General features: G+C 41.2%; 1 protein-coding gene across 1 annotated transcript in view; it reads right to left on the bottom strand.

Moving 5' to 3' along the window:
• Positions 1 to 5,819: 5,819 nt before the first annotated feature.
• xrn1 (5'-3' exoribonuclease 1) overlaps positions 5,820 to 11,332 on the bottom strand; it is a 45,788-nt gene continuing 40,275 nt past the window's right edge. Inside the window, exon 40 of the mRNA XM_088349995.1 lies at positions 5,820 to 6,493. Coding sequence (XP_088206121.1) covers positions 6,209 to 6,493 — 285 coding nt within the window. The 3' untranslated portion in view covers positions 5,820 to 6,208. The remainder of the gene's footprint in view (positions 6,494 to 11,332) is intronic.

Genomic DNA, 11,332 nt, shown 5'->3' with positions numbered 1-11,332 from the left:
CTAGGGTTAGAATATAAAATAGGCTCCTCAGTATTACGGTTCTGAAATGGGGCTGGGGTTACAGCTAGGGTTAGGTGTAGGTTCAGGGTTAGGAACTAGGGTTTGAGCTTCATATTAGGGTTCTAAACCAAATGTAGGGTTCCAAAATTGTTTTCGAGCTAGGGTTACGGTTTGAAACAGAGTTAGAGCTTGGGTAATAGCTAGAGTTCGATGTAGGGCAAGGAGTTTCGGTTTGGGCTACGAGTTTAAAACCGGTTTTAGGGTTGGAAAAGGTTGTGACTAGAGTTAGGGTTTGAAAGGTTTAGAAAGCTCTCGGTCTTTAAATCGGCGGTGGATTTCTTCTTTGAACGGTACTGGAAAAAATTTAAAACTGTCTTTGGAAGTCCTTGAAAAGTGCTTGAATTTGGCCATAAAAAGGTGTACAAACCCTGAATAGAATTTCAAAATAATATGCATATTTACTGCAAAGTATCAAAAATGTTTATTCATTTATTTATCTTTCAAGTGTTTTGGCAATTAATTAATTTCACAGGGTTTTTTTGTAACTTATTCAAGAATTTTGTTGCATTTTTATTTTGAAATCTTATTTACATAACTGGATTGGAAATACTAACCCCGAAAAAAGGGATATTTTGGAATTCAAAGTAAAAAAAATATTTTTAATCCCAAAACCTTTTAAAATATATCCTTGAGTTTTGAAGGTTGAACTTTTGCACTTCAACTATATGGATTTGGAAAATGTACTATATTTTGGGTCACATCCAAGTATCCCACAGACTAGTTCTGAAAATAACTCACCATTGATGGGTCATTGTGATTTTCAAGGAAATTTGATTTCTCACTGTCCTGAAATTTAAGTGGCTGATTTGAGTGGCGGTCGCACCTTGATCAAAAGCCCGGCCGACAGAGTGAGAGAGAGAACAAAGGGTTCGGAAGGTGCATCACTTCAGTGGCATGAGGTAAGGAGCTGGACACAAACTCTTCTTAGCGAGATGCAGAGAGAACGCAGAGCGGGTGCCTGGCCACAAAACAGTATGGAATGGCTGGTATAACCCGCTGATCGCCATCAGAAACCTGATTTGACTTTCATTTTAAAACTGGGGGGGGGGGTCGGAGATTACCAGGCATCGGCTAATCCGGATACTCAGATAATCCCAAAAGTTTTCGGTCCATTTGAATCCTGATTACTGTATGTATAAATTAAGAGGTATGAATCTTGGCATTTATAAAACCTATAATAGGAAATAACTTATTACAAACCCCAGTTGGAAATCCTGGATAGGAACCCTAGAAATGCTTTAATCCCTGGTCTTGAGCCCAAAACTTGTATTAAGGTTTGAAATCCTTGGTTTTGTACGTAAACCATAGTTGAAACCCTGGCTAGAAACCCTATGAAGGCTTTAAATACCGTTTCAGGCCCAAACTCCAGTTGTAAACCATAGCTCAGCTTTAAATCCCTATGGACAAATCCCAATTGGAATCCCTAGCTTGAAACCCTTGAAAGACAAATCTCTGGGGTGGGGGCCAAATCCCAGTTGAACACCCAAGGAAGGCCTTGAATCCCTGGTTTAGGGCCCAAACTCCAGTTGGAAACCACTAGCTTGGAACCCAAGGAATGCTGGACTGGGTTCCAGCCAATCACAGGGCCCACACAACCTTGGGACAATTTGACTTGGCATTCAACCTGCTGTTCATGTTTTTGGTGCGTGGGAGAAAATCCACTCAACTCAGGGAATCCAGTGCCCGGATTTGGACCGAGGACTTCTGAACTGTGAGGCAGACGTGCTAACCAGTTATCCGCCATGCCGCCCAGAAGAAAAGGGACTAATTCTTTGAACAGTCTTTAATACAGGGGTCGGGAACCTTTTTTGCTGAAAGAGCCGAAAAAAACCCAAATTTCAAAATCTAATCCTAGGAGAGCCATATGTATATTTTAATACCAAAAACAGCTAAATGGAAGAGGAAAATCAACGAGTTTATAGTATAATAAGACAGAATTTATTTTGAACAACATTGTAAGTTAATAACAAAAACTAACAATTATTTATAATTATAACAATCAACTGGTCTGCAGGCTGAGGTTTTATTCATATCCGTCTATGTTTACTTGCCCGCTCTGCTTGTTCACCGCTGTCTGAGGCCCTCAGGTCATCAATTTCTTCTCTAAATCGAAGAAGACCAACAATATATATATTATAATAAGACTCTGTTATAACATGTTGTTCAAAATAAAATTAAAGGTATTTATTAATAAGAAAAGTACTTCTGACTTACTATTAATGCGACTTTTGGTGTTGCATGGTTTTGCTGATGGCTTTGTAGTCCGATTGATAGGTGGTGAGGTTCAGCTTCATGCAGGCGTTTAGGCTTCCATCTTTTAAACGTGATCGCAGGTTGGTTTTGATGTGTTTTAGGTGTGAGAACGACTGTTCGCATGCATAAGTAGATCCAAACATGGTCAATACAGCAAGTGCCTCCTGATGTAGAATACAGTGGAAGCTGAGGATGGGTCTGTTCTCCTGCTCACGAAGCAGCGCTACAAATCCTCTGTTTTTCCCCACCATGCACGGAGCACCATCGGAACACACAGAAATAAGTTTATCCATCGGTAGATTCTTTTCATTTGCAAACTCCATGAAAGACTTGAATAAATTCTCTCCTCTCGTTGTCCCTTTTAGTGGCAAAACGGCAGCGAGTCACCGTCAACATTGCGTGCAATAATACTGAACTGGGATAAATGACTGACATCTGTTGATTCATCCAAAGCGAGGGAAAAAAAACTCCGCTGCATTTATGTCATTCACTTGTTTTTATCTCCACTTGATTCGACATCACAGCACAGTTCTTGCTGAAAGAGGCATATCTTTTATCCGTTTGATTATTTTATCTTTATCCTTAACGTCGTCAAAAAGCTCGTTGGCCACATCAAGCATGAATGATTTGGCATAATCGCCATCTGTAAACGGCTTCCCGCTCCTCACAATTGCTAAAGAACCAGCAAAGCTAGCAGAGTTAAAATCACCTTGTTTGGCCCATACACGGAGCTGCTGCTGACTCGCCTGGACTGTGGAAAGTAGTTCTTGACAGGCCTTCTTTCTCTTGTCTCCCACTGGATATTTCGCTGAAAATGTGGCATGGCGTGTGTCGAAGTATCTCTTTATATTTGACCGTTTCATCGAGGAAATTTTATCATTGCATATAGGACACACTGCACAACCTGCTCTCTCAATAAAGGCAAATTGCTCTGTCCATTCCTGCTGAAACGTACGGTAATCTTCATCTTTTTTCCTTTTCGTCATCTTCTTGATTAGAAGGGTTTACTCTGCATAAAAAAGCTAACCAAAAACGAGGAAATATTACTTCTTTGCTTCAAAATGACTTGTGCAGATTGTTGTACATTATCCATTAAAATGAGACTTTCCGGGTAGCGGACCCTCCCGCTCACCGGAGAACAGATTGGCTCTTAGCTGCGTGCCTGAACAAAAAGTTGCAGGTGAAAATATATATAAATTAAAATGTGTGTATTTATTTATTTTTTTTGGACATGTTTTTTTCTGACTTTATTATTATTATTTATTTTGCTAAAGTAACATTATTAGTAAAATTATTGATTGATTTGTTTCGTTCAGAAATTTTCAGAGAGCCAGATGCCGTCATCAAAAGAGCCATATATGGCTCCCGAGCCATAGGTTCCCGACCCCTGCTTTAATAGATTCAACCTCCGGTTTGCAGTGTTTGACAATCAGCGTCGCCACCGCGTAGCTCGCCTTTGTAGCCTTTTCATTTGACTCTCACGGTTTCGCGAAAAAGAGCTGCTGTGCAGTTAAAACAGTTTCCTGTTGCTTCAGCTTTTCACAGTTTATTTCCAGTGAGCGTTTCGTAATCAGAATGTTTCGTCTGGCAGTGCCTCTTGATATTATACTCCTTAAAAAGAGTTAAGTCTCTTGGAAAATTAGGTAGACAGTTGTTTCGGATTTCAATGAAAAAAATACCACACTTTCACTTGTCCTGAAAGCAGCTGCCCTCACAGTCAACTTTCCTTTTTTATTTACATCTGACATGTCGGAAATGGTGTGGGCTAAAATTCCTACAGAAAGCCAAGAGCAAGATGACCAAATGGCTACCGCCATCATCTGGTGAAATAGTAAATTATCTTTCTTTTTTTTTTTTTAACAAATACATTTTTACTGTGGTCAACATTACTGCCAAGCTACATATTATTTATTTTATGACAGAGGCCACAGGCCAGTAAAAATTTGATCCCAGACACGCGGACTGGACTTTGAACACGCCTGACTAAATAAAGGATTAATGGCCTGGTGTTTCTAGGATTAGCGTTGCTGGGTATTCTACTTGGGCGAGGTTGTTGGGGCTTTGGTGAAAATGTGCCAGGGAGCCACTAGGCAGTGCCAAAGAGCCGCATACAGCTCCAAAGTCGCTTGTTCTCAAAAGCAGATGTTTATCGATTTTGCTGATTTTAATTGGGGGTGCTTTGACAAAAACACTCCCAGAGGCCTGAAGTAGAACTACCGTAAATTCCGGACTATAGAGCGCACCTGATTATAAGCCGCACCCACCACATTTTTTAGAGGAAACCCGATTTTGTACTTACACAAGCCGCGCCTGTATATAAGCCGCACGCGCCCACATTGAAAAATGTAACACAAACACAAAATTAACCCAAACCCGATTTAAAGTCCCGCGATTGAAACTGAATGTCCTTCATAAAAGTACAAAGTCTAAAAATCACAGCCGGCAAAATGAACGGAAAATGATACCGGTACTTACGGTTTGATTGATGCAGACCAGCAGAGTCCGGGTCCCGTTGAAAGTAATCCAAGGAAAAAAGTGTATATTTCCAAAGGTAAGGGTGGGAAAAATATCTATCCACTATTGTCCGCCGTGTCCACAAACACTCACCTTTACCGGCCCCACTTCCCGTCAGCCCGTGTTTGTTACGTCCCTTCTTTTTAATTCGCCCGTGCAAAACATATCAGAATAAGTGTCCGAAATAAATACAAATAAATACATTACAAAAATATACAGTTGCAAAAACATATTATACATGGTTACACATATTTACAAAGAAAGACGGTACACCGAGAGAGTTTTCAAAGCTTTAATAATAATAATATAACTTTCATCCCAAACGGTGCCTGTGACAGGGCAGTTAATGGTAGCAACACGCTCACAACACAGTAAATGGGTCTGGTAAAAAAAACATACCGTACTTGTAAAAATCATGGTAAACCGTCCTCATCTTCCTCCTTAGAACTGAAGCCATCAAAGTCGTATTCCTCAGTGTCGGAAAGAAACTTTGTCATATAGACGTCGTCCAAAGCTCCCACAGCCTCACTCGCGTCGTCATTGTCGCTGGAACTCTCATCCACTCCTGATTCTGTGCCCTCCTCTCCGTCACGCAGCAGACCGGCTTTTCGGAACCCGTTGGTGATGGTGGATTTTTTGATGTGCCTTGCTTTTTGCATGATGAGGGTATGTTTACGCTAATTTAATTAATGCACAAGCCAGGAAGTTGCAGTCTTCCTCGGCGCATATATTCCACCGGTCTAAATCTTACCTTTTGTACTCGAGCGCCACTGGGTGCCGTTAGAAAAATGACATAAATTGGCCGCATCACTGAATAAGCCGCAGGATTGAATGTTTGAGAAAAAAGTAGCGGCCTATAGTCCGGAATTTACGGTATGTAAGATTCCCAAAAAATCAGCTCAGCCGTTTTGGAGCCTATAAACCACGTACGAACACCCCCGCAGGATTTATAGAAATGTTTGGATGAAAGCATCTCAATGAGTGAATATAAATATGGACCATCTTTTAATTGCCATTGCCAAATGCACCATTTCAGTTTCATATTCATTATACAATAAAAAATATCCGTCGATACACCTAAAATCAAACAAATAGGAAAACTAGCAAAAATGTTTTTGCATGGACACTCGGCTTGCAAACATCTCTTTTAAAAATGATTTTTCAATGACATAAAAAATGTCCTTGTCGGCTTTGATTTTAAACTTCCTAAATATAATAAAATGGCCGCCACGAATGAGAATTAAAAACTGAAATATCCAAGAGTACGACATTGTTTTTCTCCTCGCAGACAAAATCCAAATACAGCAGCCGGTGGTCAGCTTTCGCGGAGCTAAAATCGGATTCGATCGAGTGACGCGATGTGCGGCGGGACCTGCCTTGCTCATTGGTCGGGCAGCGGAGCCGCCTCGAAGTTCACCGCCAACTTCCTGTGTTTCTTCCTGGAGGCGGAGCCGGGAGTGCGCCCCGTCGCCGGCTTGTTATGCCGAGGAACCGCCTCGGCTGGAGGGGGCGGGGCCTCCTTGACGGTTTGGCTCGGTGGTTGGGATTGGCCGGGAGGCGGGTCCTGCGGGCCTTTCCGGGTTTGATTCCTGCTCGCCGCTTGAGCTGCCGAGTAAAATTCTCTGTCTTGGGCCTTCTTGTTGGCTGACATTCGCTTCTGTGTCACCTGTTTGAAAAGAGTATCGAATGTATAAAGCGCACAGGTACAGTGTGACCTCGGTTATCGCGATAAATGGGGACCAAAACCACCCGCGATAAGTGAAAATCCGCGAAGTAGCGACACCCCTAAAAAAAAAAAAAAAAAGCCATCGGATCTCTCTCAGATTCCCCTTCACTATTTTCCAGGAGTCAGTTACGAGTCAGGCGAGTGAGCCATCATGTCCCTCTCTCTCTCTCTCTCTCTGATCCCCCCCCCCCCCCCAACGTGAAAACCACGCAGGGAAAAAGGGGTTTAAACTTGCCCAAGGGAGCGAGCCACGCGGTGTTCCACCCCACCTAAGGTGACAACCAAGAGGACATTTTTGCAACTGCTGTCTTGGTGCTCAGGTTACATTTAAATCAAATACTTACCGTATTTTCCGCACTATAAGGCGCACCTAAAAGCCTTTATTTTTTTCAAAAGCTGAACATGCGCCTTATAATACAGTGCGCCTTATTTATGGATCAACATTAATTTGCAAAGTCTTCCAACTAACTTGCAGCCGCCGACGAGATTTTCCCCCGAATGCCAAGTAGTCCGCGGTGTATGCTGGGATTTATTTACCGGCGTTTCATTGGCTAACCAATGTGTCAATCATCATTTGAATCGATCACTATTGGCTAAAGTTATTCGGAGGTCAAGGGGCGGATCCTTTTTATCATTAACAGGCTGGCATTGGCATAAACGGCAAAACAAAGCCTGCAATTGGCCGAAAAAGATGTGTCAATCATCAGTTGAATCGATTACTATTGGCTAAAGTTATTCGGAGGTCAAGAGGCGGATACTTTAAATCATTAACAGGCTGGCATTGGCTTAAACGGCAAAACAAAGCCTGCAATTGGCCGAAAAAGATGAATGCGAATCACACGTTGGGTTGCACTACGGCATAAAGAGCATTTTTTACTATTCTGTATTTGTAAATATTTTACTCTCCTGGATTTACTACACTCACGGATATAAGAGGACATTGGCTGCACATTATTATGAACACAACGACTTCCGTGAGCTACTCCGGGTTTTATATTATCCCTGTATCTTGTTTCAGACTGAACTCGATGTTTCTGTGATAAGCGGTACAGATAATGGATGGAATGGAGTGTCTATTTTTAAATTCAACTCAATTCCAAGTGTTTATTGTCACATGCACAGTAAAGTTGCGAGCGAAAAAGAAAATAGAAACCAAGGAATGGTTGGCATTTCTTGAATCCCAAGACTTTAACCTTCCGGATGATGGAACGATGCATTTGAGTGACATCGTACGGACACCGCAAGTGTTCTCGACACGTATTTGCGTCTTTGCAAGCTTTGGGAATGTTAAGGGGGTAATAAGTTGGACTGAACTATCTGACTGTTTTGACGACGTTCCCATTGTAGCGCCTTATAATCCGGTGCGTCTTATGTCTGTCAAAAATAGGACCAAAAACTATATTTTCGGGGTGCGCCCTATAACCCGGTGCGCCTTATAGTGCGGAAAATACGGTATATATTTTTTTAATTATTATTTTTTTAGACCCTGTTATTGGGGACCAAAACCACCTGCAAAAAGTGAAAATCTGCGAATTAGCAACGCCCTTTCAAATATAAAAAAAAATGAAATAATAGTTTTTTTTTTTTTAAACTATTACAGGCCGCCAAGCTCTGAAGCCGCGAATGTCGAAGCGCGAAGTAGCAAGGTCCCACTAACTCAAGTAGCAAGGTATACACATAGGCTACACAACCCCAGTAATATTAAATTCCCACTTTAGTTTATCAGCTTTCTCTTAACTCATTTAAGATTGACAGCATCATCTCCAAACAGAAGAGCAGCTTCAGCGACCGACTGCTGTCACAGTCTTGTTCCACAGACAAACCGAAGAGATCAGTTCTTCCTCATGCCATGAGGCTCTTTAACTCCACCCGGGGGAGTAAAAGCCCACATTAAACCCCACCCCCAATTTTTATATTACCCTATTTTATTACAGTGTGTATTTTCCGTAGCACTATTTAAATACTCTATATTAACACGTTATATTGGGTATTTTTGTATTCTATATCTTTATTTCATTATTTTATTTTTCAACACAAGGAAACTGCTGGAAGTGTGAATTTCCATACGGGGATGAATAAAGTATCTATCTATCTATCTATTTATCTAAACACAACATTGGAAAAGCAGTCCCCTGTCTCCTGAACATTACTCCAATATTAAATCATCATCATCATTATAAAGTATAGATTTGTGACACAGTGTTTTCCATACTAACTAAACCCTGGTGGTGAGACAGGGTTTCATACACTTCTATTATTCAAAAATTATAATAATGCTTTTTAAAAACAGTAAAACCCGTTTACTCGGATTCGGTTTATCTTCGCAAAATCCGGATAAAAAGTTTGATCCGGATGACTTCTAATGTATTTCTTATGAAAGAATTTATGCATATTCCGGATTTTATAATCCGGATCTTGGGCTATTCCGGATCAAAATCCTAATCAGTTCGTCGGGGCGGCAGTGGCTCAGGAGGTAGAGCGCTCGTCTTGGGATCAAGAGAACGCAGTTCGGATCCCGGCTCCTCTGTGTTACATGTCTAAGTGTCCTTGGGTAAGACACTGAACCCCTAATACCCCCAATAAGCAGGTTAGCGCTTTACATGGCTGCACGGCCGCTATTGGGAAATGTGAAGCACACTGTGAAGCGCTTTGGGAAGTTTTGACTTGAAAAGCGCTATATAAATGCAGATCATTTCATTTCATGTCCCTTGAATTCCATTTTGCCAAGTCTATTCCGGAGTCCTATTCCAAGTCGACATGCCGCCTTCTTCCCGGATTGAAACATGAAACCTTAAACATCGTCAGATATTCTGAAAAATGCGGTATGTATGTTTAATTAATATTCTGGAGTGGGCTTACATAAATCACCCACGGAACACTGTTGTTGAGTAGAGAGTTCCAGTGGGACAGGTTAGGATGTTGCGCTGTCCCTTCTTCCGGTTAAAGAGATAGCAACGTGCTTTCGGATGTGCCCTGTTTTGAAGAGCTTTGACAATAAAACCCCGTTTACTCTGACATTCATTAGTCCGCCTCAGACTTACATGCTACAATTCTTATTTTAGCAGTGTGAATTCATGTCCAATCGAAAACAGTTCAAGTATTTTATACTAGTCGAGTCAAGTCATTTTTATTTGTATAGCCCTTAATCACAAAGAGTCTCAAAGGGCTTCACAGACTATTTTTCCAGACTATTATTACACCATCCTCTGATCTGGAACCAACATGAGGGCAAGGAAAAACTAAAAAAAAAAAAAAAAACCTCAACATGAGGGAAATGGCGAAACATCATTTTAAATCTGGAAGGTCTGAGAATACCGGGCATCGGCTAATCCGGAGACTCAAATGATCCCAAAAGTTTTCAGTCCATTTGAATACTGATTACTGTATGTATAAATGCGAAGTGAATCAAAATACCCATCTCATTCAGTGTTCATTTTACCTGTGAAAAGTGATGGGTCCCGGGGACTCGCATGCTCAAAAATCTATGGGTCCCAACAGAGATCTATGGGTCCCCAAAATTTAGTCTTATCGAGGTTGAAATCGTAAATCGGGGACAAATATATAATATAAATCTATATATTCATTCAGTTTTAATCAATCAAATCAAATTATTAATTCATTTTCTGCATCAAATTATTGTTGGTAATATACCGATTAAAGGGATAACCACAAACCTGTCTTTTTTCTATTTTCTCCTTTTATACTTCCTTTTTTTTCTTAACTTCTTTATACAACATAATTCGTAATATCAATCATCAAAGCAAGTGAGCCGTTTGAGAGACGGCTCTTTTTAATGAGTTGAGCCAAAAAAGCCAGTTCTCTAAAAAAAGACGGACTTCCTTTCACTACATAACGAGATCTCGTTGGCCGAGATCGGCGTGCAGACGAAAACTCGAAACGCGAGACCAAAACAACAGTGGCGGATCTGCCTGAAGAAAAGTTTGGAGTGCGGTAAATCTTTGTTAAAAAAAAAGTAATCGGGTAATAATGACAATTTTGTGGCAAAAAGGTTGCGTCCCGGGGACGCACGTTGATTTGAGACGATGCGTCCCAAGCAAAAATGATGCGTCTAGGACGCGGGGAAACGAGAACACTGCTCATTATACAAGTTTGAAACCGCCCTTGTGTGCTCGCTTGCATGCTATTTGGCTAATTGGTTTATTGACATATTTGTGTCTTGCCATTGCGCTCCTTTGTTTGCTAAGAGGGGGATGGGGCGGGGGTATGCTTGACTAATCTAAATAACTCTCAATATGCGACGTCGTTACTGACATATTCGAGCGTGTCTAAGATATGCACCTACGTGTGACGTTAGTATACCGTGCTCTCTATTCCCCGATCTGTCCCTTCAAACACACGTTAAGAATATTACTAGAACAGCTTTTTTCCATCTTTGCTAAAATTCGACCTATGCTGTCTCAGTCGGATGCGGAAATTATAATTCATGCGTTTGTCACCTCCTGTCTCAAAGACTGTAATGCACTACTCTTCGGTCTCCCGAGGTCCAGAATCAAGAGCCTTCAGCTGGTACAAAATGCAGCAGTGAGGCTTTTAACTAAGACAAGAAAGTTTGATCACATGACCCAGATTTTAGCTAACTTGCATTGGCTTTTAAGGTTCTGTTGGTATTATACAAAATCATGCATGGACTTGCTCCCTCATATCTTTCAGGTTTCATTTCCCCCTATGTTCCGGTCCGGAACCTTGGGTCTGGAAATGCTGGTCTACTAGTGATCCCAAGAGCCAAGAAGAAATCCGCAAGTTGAAGATGGTTTTCCA

This window comes from Urocampus carinirostris, chromosome 1, assembly GCF_059441175.1.
Source record: "Urocampus carinirostris isolate Australia breed hairy pipefish chromosome 1, RoL_Ucar_1.0, whole genome shotgun sequence".
Lineage (NCBI taxonomy): Eukaryota > Metazoa > Chordata > Actinopteri > Syngnathiformes > Syngnathidae > Urocampus > Urocampus carinirostris.
The sequence above is the reverse complement of the archived record's forward strand: the minus strand, read 5'-3'. Positions and strand labels throughout refer to the sequence as shown.